General features: G+C 46.8%; 1 protein-coding gene across 1 annotated transcript in view; it reads left to right on the top strand.

The window, feature by feature from the left end:
- The window catches only part of LOC8033989 (histone-lysine N-methyltransferase SETD1B), a 42,805-nt gene that overhangs the window by 12,977 nt on the left and 9,741 nt on the right, over positions 1-20,087 (top strand). Inside the window, exons 7-11 of the mRNA XM_029967233.4 lie at positions 832-954; positions 3,565-3,823; positions 5,246-6,147; positions 7,167-7,324; positions 10,384-10,512. Coding sequence (XP_029823093.3) covers positions 832-954; positions 3,565-3,823; positions 5,246-6,147; positions 7,167-7,324; positions 10,384-10,512 — 1,571 coding nt within the window. The remainder of the gene's footprint in view (positions 1-831; positions 955-3,564; positions 3,824-5,245; positions 6,148-7,166; positions 7,325-10,383; positions 10,513-20,087) is intronic.

The raw sequence follows: 20,087 nt of genomic DNA on the forward strand, positions 1-20,087 counted from the left end.
AAAAACAAATAAAGAAATAAAAAGAGTGCTGTTTAAATACATTACTCACAAGATGCTAGATAAGGTCATACCTGGACGTAGTCTCCGGTCTACCCCCCAAAAAATGTACCCACGAAACGAAGCATAGTGAAGTGGCCTACCAATCCTCGAAGTCCCGTGCTTAGCAGTTTCGAAAAAGAAAAAAAAAAAAAAATAATAATTGACCGTTATTAGAGCTCAGTAACTCCAGCACATCTAACCACTCCCCCCCCTCAAAAAAAAAAAAAAAAAAAAACACTGAGAGAAAAGTTGTAATGGATAATTTTGTATTTGATTATAACAAAAAAGTAATTAAATTATATAGATCGTTACTCCTTAAAGGAAGTAATTGAAGCGTTACAAAATTACAGTAAAATGTAATCGATTACAAGTAATCTATTACTTGTAACGCATTACGTACAACTCTGCTTATATGTCGTCTGTCCTACTGCATGCATCGCATTGCAGTTGTACATAGAGGGCGGTCTCGTGTAACAACATACTGAGCAGCAATCCAAGGAGGCTTCTTATACTGCAGCTTATACTTCTTATACTGCAGCTTTTACTGCACCGAGAATATGCAGTGCATATTCTCGGTGTGTCGACCCTTGGTGGGTGCTGCTCGCTAACTTTGCAGGTGTTGCTGTCCAGCTTCGAACTAACACTGTAAGACGTCGAATACGTGGATCTTGTTCTGCCCACGACACACTGTTGCATCGACGAGTCGGGGCAACGGCGAAAGTGCCGAAATGCTTTCTGCGCTCAAGTCTGCCCAGAACAAACCGGCGAACCAACCAGCCCTTCTTGTTTCAGACGGCGAGCACGACAAGCTCTCGGATTCCGAATCCGAGTCGCCGCGGCAGAGGAAAGGGAGCGCCCCCGTCGTGGAGGAGGAGCACAGCACCCAGGAGAGCGACAGCGACAAGGCAGACTCGGGTACGTTGGTCCCGCCCCCCATGCGAAAGAGCGTCGGCAACAGATCGCAGCCGTTGATCTGACGTCGTTGCACATGCAACCAATGGCGGAGCGCCGCACGGAGTTTGCGGGGGGTGGGGGGTGATGCGTTGTGCTAACACTCTTTTCTCTCCTTCCCTCCCCCCCCTTTCTGCTGCTTAGGAAGCAACATGAGACTCATTCAACTCGAAAGTCCAGTTTGATACAGTGTAGACCGCATATAACGTATGTCGCGGGAGTCACAAAAATCCCCACTATAAGCGGTACCGCGCTATAACCAAAACATCAATTTTTCAGGCCAAAATGCATGCCATCAGACAACTTACCTTTCTAAAACAATTTATTTTATGTTAGATGAAAAATAAAGCTTAGTTTGAGGAAAGTCTTTATTTCACCAGACTAGTACACTTTTCTCTCAAGTGTGTCACAGATTTTGAAAGAAAGGAGCGACTTTTGCCTGGCGCAGCCTTTTAATGGCGTCGCGGGTTGCGGACGGACGTTGCAAGCGTTCAGGATTGCTAACCCTAATAACTTTTCTCCGGCGATGAAAACGCGTGAAAATGCGCATCCTTTATACGGTACGCGCCAGTAATACCTTCAACTTGAGCACAGGCATGAAATGCTCCAAATAAGAAATCCGGGCGATGTTCGAAAACACAAATGCTTAGAAAGCACCACTGTAGTCGAAGTAAACAAACACGACGACACGGGCGTTTCTGCTATCTTGAGAGTGCCGCCACAACATCGCCGCACGAGTAGGTGGATCTTCCCTTCTAGTACGTGCTGGGTTATCATAGCGACACACAACGAAAATTCACAGTCAAGGATAGCGCTTTTACGCGGAACGATGAGCTTCTACCACGCCGTCTACGTAGACAATCAAAACAGACGCCATGTTTGCGGATAGAAGCAGCCGGCCGGCCGGCCCGCGACGGGCATGCAACGTGCGCGAACGCTTCTCCTCGACCTGCAATTGGTCTGTCATTGCGGTTGTTTCCAACCAACGCAGCGGAGGGACGCACGCACGTGAACGACACGTGTGTGCGTCCCTCCGTCGCTATGGCGACTGAAGCCTCTCTCTTCGCTTCTCCCCGCTTCTTCGAGCAACCTCCTTGCGCCGCGAGTGCCGCTTGCGGCTCGCGCCGTTATCTAGTATCGCACAGGGAAGCGTGCTCTCTGCGTCGGTCAGTCGGCGCGGTCGCCGGGCTGTTCCGAAAACCGCACTATAACCGGTATTTCCCTTCGCGCGCCTGCATTTTAAGCGGTATGTAATTACATGGAGTTCTATGGGAGGCGAACTGGTGGTTTAAAAAAGCCGCGTTATACCCGGTCCTGCACTATAAGCGGTTACGTTGTAAGTGGTCTATACTGTACCGAACTTACGACAATTACGTCACCGTCATTCGAAGTAACCAAAAACAGATTTTTACATCAAATGGAGACCGAAGATGACATTGGTATTCCTAATAGGTTAATTAAGACATCTTCAAAATTACCGGCATTTGATTGCACAATAAATAAATATCTGTAGTGGCCAGGTCTCCCGTAGCTGTCACTTTAAGTAGTCTCCCAACACTTCAACAACTGCAGTTGTTTCCACAGGTTAAATTTCAAAGAGATTATATAAAACCTGTTAATACTGCAGATTGGGCGAGTTGGTAAGGCATCATCACGAACCAGCGCAAGTAGACAGTTATTCAAAATCCAAACACACAAAAAAATACACTCACACAGCGCTGAACTATCAACTGAATTGTATTTCAAACTTCGTCTTCTTCGACCCCAAGGAATAAGTTGCCAAGGAAGAAAAGGGGAAAAAGAAAAAGAAAAGGTTTTCCTTTTCTTTTTCTTTTGCCTTCCCCCATTTGCCTTGTCTTTCCCCTTTTCTTCCTTGGCAACTTATTCCTTGGGGTTGAAGAAGACGAAGTTTGAAATACAATTCAGTTGATAGTTCAGCGCTGTGTGAGTGTATTTTTTTGTGTGTTTGGATTTTGAATAACTGTCTACTTGCGCTGGTTCGTGATGATTATATTAAATTTCCTGACATGAATGCTCAAGATTGTCCGCTCCAAAAGTGGGCAGCTCTGCTCCAGAACCCGTTTTTTCATGTTACAAGAGGTGCTGCAAGTCCCCGCTTGTCAGTTCCACCACTGCAGTTGGTTACACGATGCTTTCTGGGATAGTACATTCACAGGCCATGTTCGTAAAACATAGTGCCAATTCTTTAAGTGAATGCTGTTGTACGTCTTCTGGACATATTCTTCGTGCTCAAGGTACAAGTTTCTTAGGCAGGTCATGCAAAGAGTACATAAGCTTCATATGCAAGTTTTATTGACAGCCCTTGTTGTGCAAGAGGTTTATTCAGACAGGAGCAATTGCTTAGATTTTCTGACGTTTTCTTACGGGGACATTCATGCTTCGTATGTTGCATGCAGAGCTACTTTTTGAACTGGTTACCTCACTTAATGCAAAGCAACGATGTCCCAGTGGCTCTCAACATAAGGAGACATAAGTTACCATAACATAGTGCAGCGGAAGCAAACGGTATTGTGTGAAGAGGCCTTAACTCCTTTTCTTGTGTTTGGGATGCAGATTCCGAGTCGGAGTCGGACGAGAGTTCAGAGTCTGAAAGCAGTTCGGAAGAAGATGGGGACGAAGAAGCCTCGTCATCAGAATCTGGTGAATCAGAGTCTGATTCTGAATCGGAGGAAGAGGATGCCGAAGTCGTGGCCAGTAGTAAAGAAGAAAGTCGAGACAAGCCGGTCACAAGGAGCCCCGATGCTCGACGGGAACTTTTTGTGTCCGACATTGAAGAGAGGAAGAAGGAGCCGGAGCCAGAAATCACTAAGCGGTGAGTGACTAAGAACCTCAGCCATGTTTAATTTTTCTGTTTCCATATCTTACTGCTCATTTTATTAAAAAAAAAGAATGGAAGAGATGTTTTAACAAAAATTAGTTTACAGATGAATTCCAGCATATTTTTACTGGATATGAATATGGCAACCGTTTGCCCCATAATATCATATCAAACATAAGAAAAATGAAAAGACCTGCCACCTGCAATGTTAAAAATAGACTTTCAGCTGTCCAGCACGTGCCATTTCACGCGCACGCTGCACTCGCCTGCAATTGTGGCAATTCTAAAGGAGTAAACAGTGCGTGTGCGTAGCTTTGATCGTCGCACGAGTGCCTCGAGGAGTGTGTGTCTGGCTGTGGAAAAATGACTGCATAAGAATTTTTCCCCCCCTCTGTTCTCTTTTGTGTGGCACGTAGTGTTTTCCATTTGTGTTTTTGTTTATCCAATCCAGCAAACAAATAAGTTGTATCCTCGCCTCCACTCCCCCTTCCTTCTCTACCGTTCTGCGCCACAATATTGTCAAGGTGGCACATACGATGCGATGGAGTTGAACTCGTTGCATCTATTGGAGCATAAATTTTCTTGGACAAGCGCTTCTCAACATAACCCGGAGGCACTTGGTGCCAAACAACGGCGTTTGATATGTTTTTCTGGATACCTGGCAATAGTTTTTATTTATCATCTTTGGCACATATTTTCTCCGCATTTGAGACACAGTTATTGCTATATCCACGGCCTTGCTTCGAGTTAAAAAGTGAGCTCAAATCACATTGAAAGTATATATACATGCAGACATAAAACGAGGTAGCAGACGAGCTGGTAAAGTTTAAACATGGTGACTTTACCCAAGAATGGTATTTTCTAAATCGTTTCTGTCCTTTAGAAAACCCTAGACTTGGGTACAGTCACCATGTTTACACATGCAGGACCATGATACGAAGATCAGTTCATTACAACATTTTCCGGACTATAAACCACAGACTATACATGCTTAAAAGATTAAATTTTATGCGGTACAGACAATCTGTAGGTGCAGACTACACAATCGTTTGTTTTTTGAAGATTCTTCATTATTATGATGTAACAAATTTGATGAATGACAGAGTCTGTTAGTGATGATTTATGTATGATACAAGTTCTTTTCTGAGCTAATAAAGCAGACATTGGTCAAGATGGGTTGCGTATGATAATTTTTATGTTACATTTTTTGGCCCTGGAGAGTAGGGAAACAGGCCCTGTCTCCCCACTCTTCGGAGCTAAAAAATGTCAGTTCTTAATTAGCTCGCCTGCATCCTTACATTAACTTCAATTTTTATGCATTGTCTATAGTCAATATTTTGTTATTCCTGGGTCGTTGTAAATGGCTTCGACTGTTTCACGCCCTTTGGTTACAAACGACCACTCTCTACCCTGCAGAGACAACGAGGCAGAAGTCCGCACGGCTGAGAGCCCCGCGGCATCTCCAACCCCAACCAAAGAGGACATCAAGTCCGAAGAAGTGGATGTCGACGTTGACGTCACCCCGTCTCCAACGCCATCGCCTCATGAAGACGACGCCGAGACGCAGCAGCTGGAACCCGAATTGCCCGAGGCGAGGTTCGTCGCGGCGGGAGTCCCAGACGTCCGCCCAACCGCGGAGCCTCCCAAGGTGGAACCCGCGCCCACTGAGCCTCCCCAATCCCGCGACCTCGAGTATGAAGCGTCGGAAGCGCTCATGGCCCTCGCGGCCGGGTTCGCGGAGCCGGAACTTCCGACTCCGGCGAAAAACGAGTTCCTAGTTAATGGGGACGTCACGGGCGCCCTCGCGACGAAGGTCGGAGAAGACGTGAAGGATGAGGAGGATGTTCCAAACTACCTCAGGTCAGACCACTGCTACTGCCTGCCACGGCAGAATGTCGCGGACGGCGACGGAACGCCGTTGGACCTCGTGACGACGGGCGACCACGAGTACACGCGGATGGCGACCACGCCACCTCCTCCTCCCGTGGAAGTGCTCGAGAGTCTAGTTCATCCGGCAGCGTCACCGCCCAAGACTCCGACGGGGCGCAAGAACTCGCGGAAGGGTAAAGAACGCCAGTCGGCGAGGGAGCGGCTCCTGCTGGAGGAGCCCCTTCTGCTGGAGCCCGTGACCAAGCTGTCGCGGGCTGTGGCATTTGCCAAGCGGAACGTCGTCGAGGAAATGAATATCCTGTACGAGTTCCTGAGGACGGGGGTGGATGCGGAGGATGTGCAGTACCTCAAGCGGAGCTACGACGCCATGCTGCAGGATGAGATCCAGGGATACTGGCTCAACGACACCCACTGGGTGGACCATCCGCATATCCTTTCACTGCGCCCCCTTTCTTTCGTGTGTTTTGTCTCGTTTTGAAGCGCTTCATGTGGGGACCGCCCGTGAACCTTGCTTGTTCGCGTTGGTCTCACCGTAGGGGGTGAAAGGAATGAGAGGATTGTTGGTGCACCACCCCCCCTCCTTCCTGCGGTGCGACCAACACGTGCAAGTCCCATCCCATCAGTCCCATCAAGTGCTATTGCACCTCCACTGCGTTCGACGGAATGTCGAGGTTGGGAAATTTGTTTCGTTGCCGACCGTGCTCTCAATTTGGGGTATGGACTCAAATGCACCTGGATTTATTGAATGCTGTTTCAGCTCAATTGGGTTGGGAATTCTCTCTTGGAGCTAGATGTTGGGGTATGACGCTCAAACATCTTGTGGCAGTTAGTTGGTTAACGGCAAACTTAAAGGTTGGCGAAAAAACCCACTGACATGCTTTGTTTTAAGAGTTACTCGCAGTTCTGTGGAAGGTATGGGTGTCACATTAGTTTTGGAGTTGTTTGTCAGCTCAAGAGCCTAGTCCTTCTCTGTTCCCAACTTGTGAAAAGGGCCCTAGCTGGCATGTGTTCCCAGGAGAGACGAAAGAGGCAGGCGCCAGCTACAACGGGAAGCATGGTGGTTTCTCGTAAAATAATCCTTATCATAATGTTTTTTAGCACCAGCCTATGGCACCAAGTAGAATAGGCATGTTTTGGGCACTTGTATCTTTATATCTGCTACCGTCGCACAGTGGCGCAACATGCGCCACTGTACCACCAGCCTGTAGCACCAGCCTGTACCACCAGCCTGTAGCGTTAAAGCAAATGTGCAACAAACAACCGACAAAGTTCACCCTGCGGCATGTTTGCCTTGTGCAATGTGCAACAGTTGCCGCATGATGAAATGCGTCGCTTCTTCCACTCCCTGGAGTCCAGCCCTTAATATGTGAGACGAAGCTGCTTTCTTCGCTTTGTATTCTTTGTTGTGCGACTGCCCGGGGAGGTTTCTCCTTGACGGCCCGTGCACCAACGAACATCCCCAACCCGACTAAGAAGAAGAAGAAGGACGAGTCCCGTGTGCATGTGACCGGCTGCGCCCGCAGCGAGGGCTACTACAAGATGGACGTCAAGGAGAAGGCCCGCTTCAAGCAGTCGGGCAGCTGCATGCCTCAGCACGAGACTCAGGTCGGTGGTGGCTGCCTTCATTTCAACTACTTCATCTTCACCTTCATCTTCGTCGTACAAGAACACAGGAACTGCGTCGGTGGGGAACTCTGGGGTCGTACTTGCTGGTGCAAAACTTGTTTCTCTGTGTGATATCCAATACCCTTAATGTAAGGTTTAGACAAGTTTTCTGATGCATATTAGACAGGGCATGGTCACCAATTTTCTTTCTCTTTCTTTTAGGATTGAATGACTGCCATCAATCACTAGTGTGGTTGAAAGTTCTCATTTTGAGCACAGACCTAAGGGGTAAAATCTGGTGCTTGTAAATGTCGTGTCTGAGTAAACTTTGAAGAGGTTATATATGATATGAACACGAGATCAGCACAACAAATGCTGATCTTGTGTTTGTGCCAGCTGTCTTATGGAGTGTACATCTGTATGTACCTAATTTTTTTACTGTGAGCAATCTACTACTGAATTTTGGCACAAAAACAAAGTTCCGTTGCTTCACTTTTAAATTTTGTGTACTCCCGATATGTTTATAGTAGGCCCCTACACGGATAGTGACTTTGGTACCTGCATCCTCCCCGCTGTCAACACTGTGTTTGCATCTTAACTACCTCGACGAGCATTACACATACCGTAGAATACCACGCATCCGCCCATTCCACATTAAGCGCCCATTCCAAAATTTGTATGATCTGAGAAAATATGCACAGTACATTCATATGTAAAATTGATGACTGGACAAGTGCATAACCCCCATTTTTTCGTGATTATCTCTAAATTTTAAGTGGGTGCTTGCCCAGTATGTTACGGTAGTAGTTGTGTTTGCATCCGCTTAGTGATATGGCACAAATCTTGTTACACTTTATGCTCGAAGATCACGCATGCTTGTGTAATGTGGTCCTCCCTAATGCTGCACATGTCACGCATTCATTTATTGCTACATTGTAGAAAAACATGAATGCTGAGCTTGAATATAGTGTGTGGGGCTGGAAACTTCACATAAACCAGACTAACACGAATCTCGTGAAATGTCCAGGGATTGTCGACCAGTGTAGGGGTAGGCCTTTGAATGATTGGGTACTATGACTAGAACAACCTTCCATGCTGGCAGGTACAACCTGAGGACGTCGTTTATTGTGGTGAAGGATCTACAGCCATCATGGCATCGGGCAGTCTTGACTCGAACAACCACAGCCTTACACACGTGAAGTGCACGGCTGTGACTCCCAAGGCGGAAACCTTGGAGGTGGCATCCAACTTCTGTCTGCAGCAAACAATGTCCTCTTTCGGATTGTACCCTTAAAATTCGGTGAATCCTTACTTGCAACTGCCAGCTTCATTGCAGACACCCGCGGATATTCGCGGGTAATTTGTAGGTGCGCAGGACTGTATGCATATTTATCCGGTTTCTTCGGTGCCCCTCCCTCCCTTCGCCAGTCCTTTGTCGAGTCTGTGTTTGAGTGTCAATAATTTCAATATGCCGAGACTCTTAGCAATTTGCCCGGTTTTCCACCTTGCGTGGATGTGTCAATAGTTGATTAGTTGAAAGCTTCACAAATCTGAAATTGGGGGTAAAACCAAACGTCGGGTCTTAAAACGGGAGCTCTCAAACTTTTCGATCTCGGGGGAACCCCGTATCACTCTCGATTGATGGCCGAGAAACCCATCCAGGTCTCGGCTTTGAGAAGGCTAAAAGATACAGAAGCCTACAGACCTCATAAACGGGGTTCCCTGTTTTCATTAAATATACCAATAACCCCCAGTCATTGTTTTTTGTTTGTTTTTTTTCAAATTCGGGGAAAACCGGAAAACGTTGATTTGGATTATATTCCTAACGAGCGTGTTGGTAAGATGTACTAGATAACAGAAAGTATAAAACAGGGAGAGGATGAAACACAGACGAGTACATTCTTTCAACTCTCAACAAAGTTTATTCCATGGGGTGCGAACACATGATCCCCTGCGCAGACTTAGGGAAAGGGGGAAGGGCAGAGGCAGAGGGGGGAAGTTAAAGGAAGAAAGGGCGTGTGGGAGGGGCGGCTGGGTGCGTCGACTTGTTGGGGTCGGGTCGCTCACCGAGGTCGTCTAATCACCCCGGACAGCTCTTGGCTCAGATAATCTCTCTCTATCAGAGAGGGCTAGCGAGGGGGAAAAGACATTGACTCCGGAGTTTTTTATCGCAAAAGATTCGATAACTTCCTTGCCGAATCTCTGAGGATGGCGCCCGAGCACGTGTGTTTTTTTAACCTTGGCTCACATTCTCCGCATGTGCGGCGATGTGCTGCATTTGGGTGCACTGTTTCCTCGCTGGGATTGGCGACCTCTCGGAAGTGCTCCCTAAGGCGGTCATTTAGGCACCGGCCCCGAATTATAAAAACCTGAGCTTCATGAAAAGGAAATATTTTTCTACAGCTTTATTTTGCGTTGACCTGGATGGCAGCCCCAACGAGCTTTCCGCGAGACTTTTTCTCGCTTCAGAATTGCACATCTCATCTCGTTTCTTTCATCAATATGCGGATGTTCCTTAAGTATTTGGGTTGTGCATATTCTCTGGAGGTTGGAGAATACCACGCCCATGTCACATATTCTTCAATATGAGCCCCGATAAATGTTAATTTTTTGGTTTGGCACCAAATATTTACACCGAAAAACATAGAATCCACTGGAAAAAATAAACCCCAAAGAAACAACCCCGACTTTGAAGAAAGATAAACCCCAAAAACATGGAGCCCAACTTATAAACCATACTGCTCATACTGAGGGACATTCTGGCTTAAGGTCATACATCAGTAGGTGACTCAGAGCTACTAAAACAGTGCTCAAAGTGGAGAAACACTTTATTTAGGGCAGGAATGATCAAGAAAATATGTGACCTCGGAGCACCCACGACACGACTGTGGGGAACCATTGAGTTGGTAGGAATCCAGTTGGAGGACCCCTGCTTTAGAGCAAAGAAGCGTAGCTGTACTTTGCCATACTGGTGAGGTTTTACGGCAATGGGAACACAGCGACAGTCGCGCAAAAACGACCCGACGGTTGACGTCGGACTTGTCTCCCCCGTTTACCAGGATCCAACGAGCAAGGCGCGGGTGGCTGCCCAGTCGAGCAGGGAAGCCCGATCCAACCAGCGCAGGCTACTCACTTCCTTCGGGGAGGCTGAGGTGGTTAGCGACCTGCTCAAGTTCAACCAACTCAAGGTGAGTGAGTCTCCGTGGAATCTGCAGAAAAGGAAGTGCCTCGGTTATGTAGCGCACACACACATGTACAAAGAAGGGATAGTTGATGGTACCGTAAAGGCCGATTCACACATGCATCCCGGTGCCAGATCAACACTGGGAACAGCGCCGCAGCAGTGCCGACTTGAACATAACACTGATGCAGTGCTGTACTATCAGCATGGTCAGCACTATTCCCGGTGCCGACTAATAATGCCGAGGAAGCACTGTGGTGTATGTGTGAACGGGCCTTAAGGGGTGCTGCGGCCGTTTCTGGAGCTACTCAAATAAATTGCATTCTCTGAATTCCTGGACTTCAGTCTCCATGGTATGCTATTTGTTTTCTCAAAGTTCAAAATAGTCATTGAGGAAACCATAAATCAGGATGATGCCGAATCCAACATTCAAATTTTCTCGCCCTCTCTAGTGGTTTGACGTCACAAATGTTACAGACTTTCGGGTCCTGCAGGTGGTCTTAAACAGAGTATGTTGAGTGTTTTTTCCTGCTTCTCAGTCAATGAGTTTCCAAGCATTCTTTCCCCACCATCAAACCGTCTTGTAATCAGTTGGGAACGTGGTTTACTGCCCACTTTGTACCATTTCTGTTGTTACGCTTCAGTGTTGCTTGTAGGGGCTCTCAGCTTGGGGAGACACAATGAGAATGTAATTAGAAAATTCAATAACTTAGCAAATATTTGTTCTTTTTACAAATCACTTGGGGGACTGGTACAACCGTGTCTATCGGTGTGTTATGCCAATTTTGAGGCAACTCGGTGACCATAAAAAATTGCTGGAGTCTCCTTTAAAAGCACCAATTTTACGGCGGTAGCTGTTACTGTCCCTTCTCTGCAAAAAATGCTCATGTACAAACGCAAAAGCCCACTCTACGACAGAGTCGCTGCTCTCCCTCTTCCCATCGTTCCTCGCGCATGCACGCCAATTGCTGCGCTAGGCTCTCTCTCGCTCCCCCCCGCCCCCCCTCTGCGAAAAACTCACGTGATCCCGGCAAGAGTACTCCCTGTGCCTCCATCGTTCCTGCTACATCCACAAACCCTCCGGTGACGCTCTCCCTCTCTTTCCCCCCCCTTTGGTAGCCGCCGTTGTGAAATACCCACATGGTCGCTTTGCGCGGACACACTCCCTCGCCTCCCCAGTGCCGCTGCCCAGCTTCCGTTCTTGTGGGCTCTCCGTGCCTCCACAGAACTACTTGCGTACATGCTTTTGTTACTCCACCGCGGGCGCTCCATTCTGAAAGAGCGTTTCAGCAAAAACGAAAGCACATCTCTGTGCCCTTCTTCAACACATGCAGCATCTCGCACAATCTTTCCACCGAAGCAAACATCTCCTCGCATATTTTCTCCTACGTCTCCACTGAAAGCAAAGAACCCATTGCAAACATTCTACTTGGCCTTCAGTCAGTGTGAAGCACACTGGCTGAAGGCAAATCTCCTTCAACATGCCTTCCCACAATGCAGCACCTACCGCTGTTAGTTGCTGCACACTTTAAGTGGTCGTTCGCAATTTTTCGTGCTGTCAGTGTTTTGTGTCTTGCATCGTGAGCATACTAGAGCCTCCCGAGATTACTAGTGAGTGTCCACGAGCTGTAATGCATCGGGTTGTAGCGAGGATTACCCCGAGTTTTTTATTTGGACGAATTTCGTGGTTCATGAAATTGATAAAGTTGAGGGCTTTATTGTGATTAACTGCAGAATATTTCTGGAAGCACAAGAAAGATAGGACAGGGAAGATGAAGTACAGTAGAACCTTGTTGATACGTTTTGAAAAAAAAAACGCGAGGAAAAAAACATACGATCCGGGAAAATGTATGATCCGAACTTGACATTTCTAGGCAGTAGGAGAAAAACAAAAGTCGCGAGTGCAGCTGAACAACATTTAATACCAGTACCTCACTTCCCAAAAACATCTGTCAGCTTCTGCTGGCACGCACCTTGACCTTTTGGCAGGAACAGTTCCTTCTGCAGCGTCTGCAGGCCTCCCTCGGCTGCAGGGTTATTTTTCGTGGCAAAGTAGCTCCGCAGCACATCCAGCGCAGGGACCGCCTGAGCGAAAGTAGCTCTTGGAGGAGTTTCTGGCTCATCCTCGTCGTCGTCGTGCTCGTCTCTGGTAATTTTGCCCTGTTGCAACTACGCCACGATGTCAGCAACGGTTTGGGGGTCGCACGTTGGGACGTCGTCATCCACAGGGACGAAATCGCTGAACGCCAGCTCCGCGCCGGCGGACCGGAGCTCTTCGTCCATGTGATCATCTTCAGTCTCGCAAGGGTCGGGGTCACTGCTCACACAGGGCTCGGGCTCCTCCACTTCTGGCGAACGCCGAAACCCGCACTTCCTGAAACGGTTCTTGACTGTTTCGCTGGTGACGCTTTCCCACGATGCATTCAGGTAATGCATAGCATCAAGCCATACTTGGGTAGTAATTCAATTACAGTAATTAAATTACTGTAATTTAATTACTTTTCCTGGTAATTTGTAATTGTAATAATTACTTTTGGCTAAAAGGAATTGTAATTGTAATTTAATTACTTTCTAGCGTCAGTAATTGCTAAATTTCAGGCACAATTACAATTACTTTTGCAAGATTTTGTGGCGGCGGCGCTTTCCCCCCTGGCCACAGAGACGACAACACAGCCAAAGCGACAGGGGAGAGGGTGTCTCCCAACCTGCTAAAAAAAAAATGGAAAAGAGCGATGGGAAAGAGAGGCTGGGATAGAACGGAATGAAGGATTTTGTAGACTGCAAAACGATTTAATAAAGAATTTGAAAAATAATTTGATAAATGAGGGCTACATTCGCGTCCGTTTTCGTTTCTGTCGTAGTTGAATCTGACTCTTCGTCTCGTTTGCTTCCTGTTGCTCCTGCTTCTAGAGGTCTTTCTTATTTCTCATTCCCACACAAGGGCATCGGAGGTCGAAGTCGAGCTGGTTGGCTCCGATCACATCATCCGGTCGAGGCGGGGAGGTTCGAGGTTCTCCTTACGCGTCTTCGCGGCTAGCATATTCGCTTACATATTTCAGTGAAGTTTGGAACTTTTTTGTTCATGAAATTATTCTCTTTTCTTTATGAGTTTTTCACGTCCTTCTCCTCTACCTCGTATGTTGATACCACTAACAGTAAGTCGTGCTACTCTAACATCGAGGCGAAGAAGCAAAGAAGCAGCAGGTCTCATTAACACGACTCACCCTGCCTTACTTCCAACTGTTCTTGCTACACTGCTCTTCCTTCTCCCAATCCTCGTCTACCTTTTTGTATAAATCTTCATTATTTAGTGTTCGCTCTTCCTAACCCTTTCAACCGTTTGTCAGCCTGATTGGACGAGATTCCAAAACTTACAAACCGCGGCTTTAGCTGTAGGGAGCTTGTTTTTGCATTTGTTGTTCGTTGAAGGCTTCTTTTTTTTATAGAGGGCTTGGCTTGCACTTTGTTTTTACACCTCTATCGTGACCCTCCACGCGTTGTCCTCTCGTCTTGGCCTGTGGAACCGCCCCGAGGCGCGCAGTGCTGCTTTGCATTGAGAAGCTGCAACAGTCTTATCTACAATGGAAAAGGAAAGGCTGCCGGGGCCTTGTTGCGAAAAATTCTGTAAACAGATTAGCACAAATGTAAAAAACTATAATCGTGAGGAGCAAACTCTCCGGACCGTTTCTGAAAACAAATTCAATAAACCAAAAGGCGACCTCCAATTTGCGGAAACACTTGCAGGTAGGCAACTTCCTTGTTACTTTGAATAATACTTACAGTTTAAAAAAAAATAATAATAATAGCTCGTCTGTATCTTCCAGCTGAAACACGCTCAAGTAAATCGTGAAATCGAGGCGTCCAAGAGGCCGCAGTTTTGGAATAATTCGCGGATTCTAATTTTCGCGACGCGGTGCGGTCGCGATATAGATTTTAATGTGTTTACATTTTTTTTTGCGAATTGTAGGCGATTCGCGAAATTCGCGAAAATAAAGTCGTTTGCAGTGTATCATGAATTTTTCGAGGTTGTTCTTGCCATGCTAAATTCAAATCGGTCTTCTTTATGAGACGCATAACATCGATACAATCATTGCTATCCTAATGATTAGCTACATGACGATCCTAAATTTTTTATTTATCTCGGGAGCTTTTTGGGTGTTACCGTGCACTGAATTAACCCAGAATCCCTGGCCGTAGCACACGAACCACAGTTCGTATGCTACGGTTACCCACATCCGGCATGTTACAAGTCCACAGACAGGGAGAGGCAGCGAATCATCGTGGCTGCAATGTTTTCATAAGTTGTCGTATCCTTTAAATGTTTGACGTCGTTTACAAGTTTCTCTTATTAGCCATTTTTACGTGAGTTTTCTGATACCAGTACTGTCGCATATTTGTTTCCTTGTATTATTTTTAAGTTTATTTTTTCTTGGTTTGACTTGGATACCATTTGCATAAGCTCTAAGGAGATTCACCTCATACCTGTGAATTTTGTCGCCATCTTTTATGTTTTGAGAATATATGAACGCAGGAGTTCATTACTCCAAACTATTAAGTTCTATAGTCCATTTAACAAATTTCATAAAAGGAAAGTACAATGCGTGACATTTATACAGCGGCCATATAACTCGTTTACAGTTATATGGCCCAATGTGGGGGGTAACTCTCAGAAATAAGTAATTGTAAAGTAATTGCATTACTTTTAAAAAGTAATTTGTAATTGCAATGAACTACTTTTGCATAGTAGTAATTGTAATTGTAATTAAACTACTTTTGGAGCTAAGTAATTGTAATTGTAATTAAATTACATTTTGAAAGTAATTTACCCATGTATGGCATCAACTAACGTGAGCTTGTCGGGGTCCTCGTCTCGGGACGCGCGAGCCAAGAAGCGTCGCACGATGCACTTCCTGTACAGGTGCCTCACGTTCTTGATGATCCCGGTATCCAGAGGCTGCAGGTGACTCGTCGTGTTTGCTGGCAGGAAGACTGCTTGGAGGTTGCGCAGGAACGACGTGTCCTTCGGTTGAGCTGAACAGTTATCCAAAAAGGGAAGCCCCTTCCGGTCTTTGCTGCCCAGTCGGCCGTCGAGGTACCGCAGAAACACTTCGAAGAGGCTGCGGGTCATCCAAGCAGTGTTGCGGAATGGGCACCCCCATTCCATTCCAATTCCATTCCGGGGAATTAGAGTTTCGATAATTCCATTTCTTTCAACTCCTAGGAGTGGGGACACTGGGCCCATTCCCACTCCTGGAATGGCTGAGTCGCTCCCATTCCATTCCTCCAATTCCTAAACGTTAAAAGTGTCACTTGACAGCTGCATTAGGTTGCAGGGTTGGGCAGAAATATTCAGAAATGTATTTAGAAATACAAATACTGGAGTATGTGAAAATGGTTGCTAAAATAGTGATACCCAAGTCTCAAATATATCTGTAAAAATGTGTCACGATACATATCGGAAATACATTTTAAGAAGAGGCAAAAAGTTTTTCGGAATACAAATACAGGAATACGTTTTAGGGAGAGCAGAAATATAAATACTGATAATGCATTACATTTTTCGAATTTCGTTGAGACGCCAACTGAGATTAGGCTTTAAGCTTGAAGTGGAAGTTTTTTGTTGTCCCGAAATTACTTTCCCGCAGGCTTGGCACTTTGCCTTGAAGATAGTGGTTCCAGACGAAGAGTCTTCAATGGGTTCAAAAAAGGTTCCGTCAAGCATTGACCGCGCTCCCTTCCATGGCATCCTGTCTGTCTGACCAGTGATGCGAAAAGATTTCGACCTCTAAATAAATTCCATCAAAACATCATCAGTTCCCTGTCCAATAAGAGCGCCCCTTTTAACACTGATCACTTGACGTCACGGTGGGACGAACTAGTATTGCTAGTATTCTTGTATCTGCAGGTGTTGCCTTGAACATGAAACTTTACCCACGCTGCTGTATGAAAGGACAGTACATACTTTCGTTGTAGGTGACCTCGTTGAAGGCCATGCAGGCAGTTGCAATTGGAATTTTCGAGAAACGTGGAGCGCCTGAAGCATCCTGAAGCACATGTCTTATTTTCTGTTGCGGTTGAAAAATCGATACGGTGGCATCCCTGTTGTGACGGTCCTATCTGCAAACCCTCCGCTTCCAACGCATGAATGGCAATCCTCAAGCTTCGTCTAGCATCATTCAAACAGAGACTTCGTCGTATAGCAGAGATGGCCAGCACAAATGCGAGCTTTCCGAGAAACAGCCCGCTCGAGACGACTCGCAGGTGTACGAAGTCTGGGTCCGCACAGCGAGGACACGTCTGGCCTCCTTCCTGGGTATCGGATCACCAGAGCTGCGGGTCACGTTCACGTCGGCTGATGACGTACCCTTCAGCCGTGCAATATTACAGGCGCAGATGCATTCGGATATGTGTTGAACTTCACTGGTGAAAGGCGCCACCGCCGCCCCCCTCCCCTTTGTTCTTTGCTTTGACCCTTTTTTTATTGCTTTTTTTTGCGTATAAGTCTGTTAGGGCCTTACGCGGGTTTGTAGTTTCCTGCTCATTTTATTTCTGAACAGCTGACTCGCTACCTGGCTCGGTATAGCTGAACGTAAATAAATAAATAAATAAAGATAAAGAACTTGGCGCATTCCATTCCCATTCCATTCCGGGCAAAAGACATCTAATTCCATTCCCATTCCATTCCCTTCAACGTTGCCGCCATTCCATTCCCATTCCATTCCGGGGTCGAGAAATTGCGGAATGATTCCGGAATCATTCCAACTCCGGAGTGGCAACTCCGCAACACTGCATCCAAGCCTTGGTGTTTTGCTTATATACACAAAAAAGCCGAGCAAGGTTTTTCAGGCATGTCGGGTTCTTCGATTTCCCGATCATCCACGGCTTCATCATGTCCGTGCCATCTTCATTGCAGCGAAGCAGCACGGTTACTCGATCCTTGCTGACCTTCCCGCCGTGGCACGACTCCCTCTTCAAACTCAGGGACTTCGTGGGTTGCACCTTGAAAAACAGGCCAAGTTCATCGGCGTTGTAGACGTCGTGTGGGGCGTAGGCATTCACAATGCCCGGAAGCAATGCAATCCAGTTCTCAATATCCGCCGGATTCATGCTGGCTGCTTCGCCATTCATTTGGCGGTACGAGATGCCATGGCGAACCAGAAATCGGTCCATCCAGCCGTTCAAAGCTGCGAAATCCTCGATGCCCATGATGTCTGCAATCTCCATGGCCGTTTCCCGCAGAATGCTACCGTCGGAGTTCACACCAGACGGCCGTGCTTGCTTAAACGACTTCAGCAGCGCATCCTCCAACTCTCCGCGCTTTGCACTGCGGGCCTGCTTTGTCGCTGCACTGAAGACCAGGGTGTTTTCTTCTATTTACTTTCGTTTCGTCACGATCGTGTTGACCGTCGACGCGGGCAGTCCGAGGACCTGGGCGATGTCAATTCTTTTCCATTTAGGGTCCTGGTCGACAACTGCCAGGATGTTCAACTTTTCTCTCAAAATCAAAGGTTTCCGCTTCCGCGATGCCATCGACGGTTCTTGGGCACGGGTACGGAAAGAAGCAAGGTTGACGCGCACCACGGCACGGCAGCAGAGAAATGGCGGAATGCCGACCTCGCGAAATGTCAAACAAAAAAGTTGTCGGTTTCGTTCATTTACTACCACCCATACATGGCTCAAGAGTTACTCTTAGGGAAGCGTTTATCATCCTCAGAGTCGCGCAGCCAGTTTAAATGGTGTCTTCAAGCATTTGGTGGAGTAACCAAGAGTGACTCTTAGTCACGTGTCTATCATGAAAACGACTAAAAAATCAAGAAGCGAACGCGAACACATCGACATCGAGAACGTTTGGCGTGCGGTGCGTGCGGCGACAACCGTTCTGCCCGAAGATCGGGAGCTCATTGCCCAGAAAACGTATAATCCGATGGATGCTTGGCGAAACTTTGGACATACTTCCCGAGAAATCGTATTATCCAGAAACGTATGAACCAGTCGTAACTCTATGGGACATTTTTCAAGCCCTCGATTGTGAACGTACGAGACGGGAAATCGTATGAACCGAGATCGTATCAACAAGGTTCTACTGTACCATGTTCAGACTATTCGCTGTTTTTGTCAAGTGTAGTGTCAAATCTATCGTGAGCTTGAGCTTTATAATAGTAGACATTTAACGTTTATTGTGCGCGAAAGCCTCCTGTACTGTCCAGGCCAATATGAGCAATCACAGCACATAGTTAAGCACGTGCTGTTATTGGTGCCACCTGCCGAATGCCCCGTGATGTCTTCTAGTGACCATTGGTTGGTACACATGCCATGACGACGTGTGTGCCACGCCATCGGATTGTTTGTAGGGCGGTATTTGTGAGACACACTTTTTCACATTGTTTGCTTTGCATAAATGTTGCCTTATGAAGCATAATGATTTTGGAAATATGCTGTAATTCTAAGCACAAATTACAGGGACCAATCAGATCAGGTAACCATAGTATACAGAAACTCGTGCCTTTGACGTCACTTCTGGTGGTGATGCTTTTCCGGTCTTGCACACCCAAATTGGGGGCATTAGGCGCGTGCCTTTGTTTTTTGAAGCTACAGCATAGCAAAGGCTACAAGAGCAAGCACCGCATTTTGAACGGGCTTGCTGGGCACACACATTTTGTGCAGTGCAAGTGTAGTTTGGGGTAGTTTGGTCGCTCTTATAGGTTCACTTTGCTCGTGATGTTGGTGATACAGAGATAGCCCCCTGCATATATCTGCATATATGCAATGCCCACAGTTTTTCATGTGACCACGAGCTCATTTATCAATAACGAGTCGGTGTACATACCGTATTTATTCAAATATAAGTCAACCTTTTTTTTTTTTTTTAGAAATGTTGTCAAAAATGAAGGGTTGACTTACAATCATGATTAGAGAATTTTGACCTACATTCGCGACCCTACCAAGTGCATGGAGCTAACGAGTCACCAAGCTGGCGTCGGAGTAGCGCCACACCGCTTCTTGTTTCAGAAAGTTTTCGGTGCACAAAAACAACCGAAACAGCAGCAGCCGGTGTGCCGCCGCTTGCACGCATCCCTCGGGCGTCGGGTTTCGCGCCTGTCTGCAACTGGCGAGGTTGGCGCCGCTCATGCGTGCCCCTCGCGATGCAAGGGGGCAAAGGAGACACAACCTGCCACCCACCTTGCCCCCTCCCCCTCCATCCCTCTCCCCTTCGTGGATGCGCAGCAAAAGGAAATAGCAGTGACTATTTCGATGTCCACTTTCAAAATAATTTTCAATGTTATTTTGACGTCCATGACGCCACTTCCTGAAGACATGAAGTAATCTTCAAAAACATTCTGACGTCCCCTGTCAAAATGTTTTTGTCATTATTTTAACTTCTCGAACTTGAGCTTCGGAGTCTGAACTGGGGAGCGATCGAAGGTGGCGGTGGAAAAAATGTAATCTTGCTTGTAGGCGGCGTCGTGGTTTTTTTAAGTGATGTGGAATGCAAAACAACGTTCTCAAAGTACATCAGCTATCAGGCCTGAAGTAACGTTTGCTTGGTTGTGCCAAACATTACAGAAAGCGGCACCGATGCTT

The sequence above is a fragment of the Ixodes scapularis genome, unplaced genomic scaffold (assembly GCF_016920785.2).
Source record: "Ixodes scapularis isolate PalLabHiFi unplaced genomic scaffold, ASM1692078v2 PGA_scaffold1__304_contigs__length_218370807, whole genome shotgun sequence".
Classification (NCBI taxonomy): domain Eukaryota; kingdom Metazoa; phylum Arthropoda; class Arachnida; order Ixodida; family Ixodidae; genus Ixodes; species Ixodes scapularis.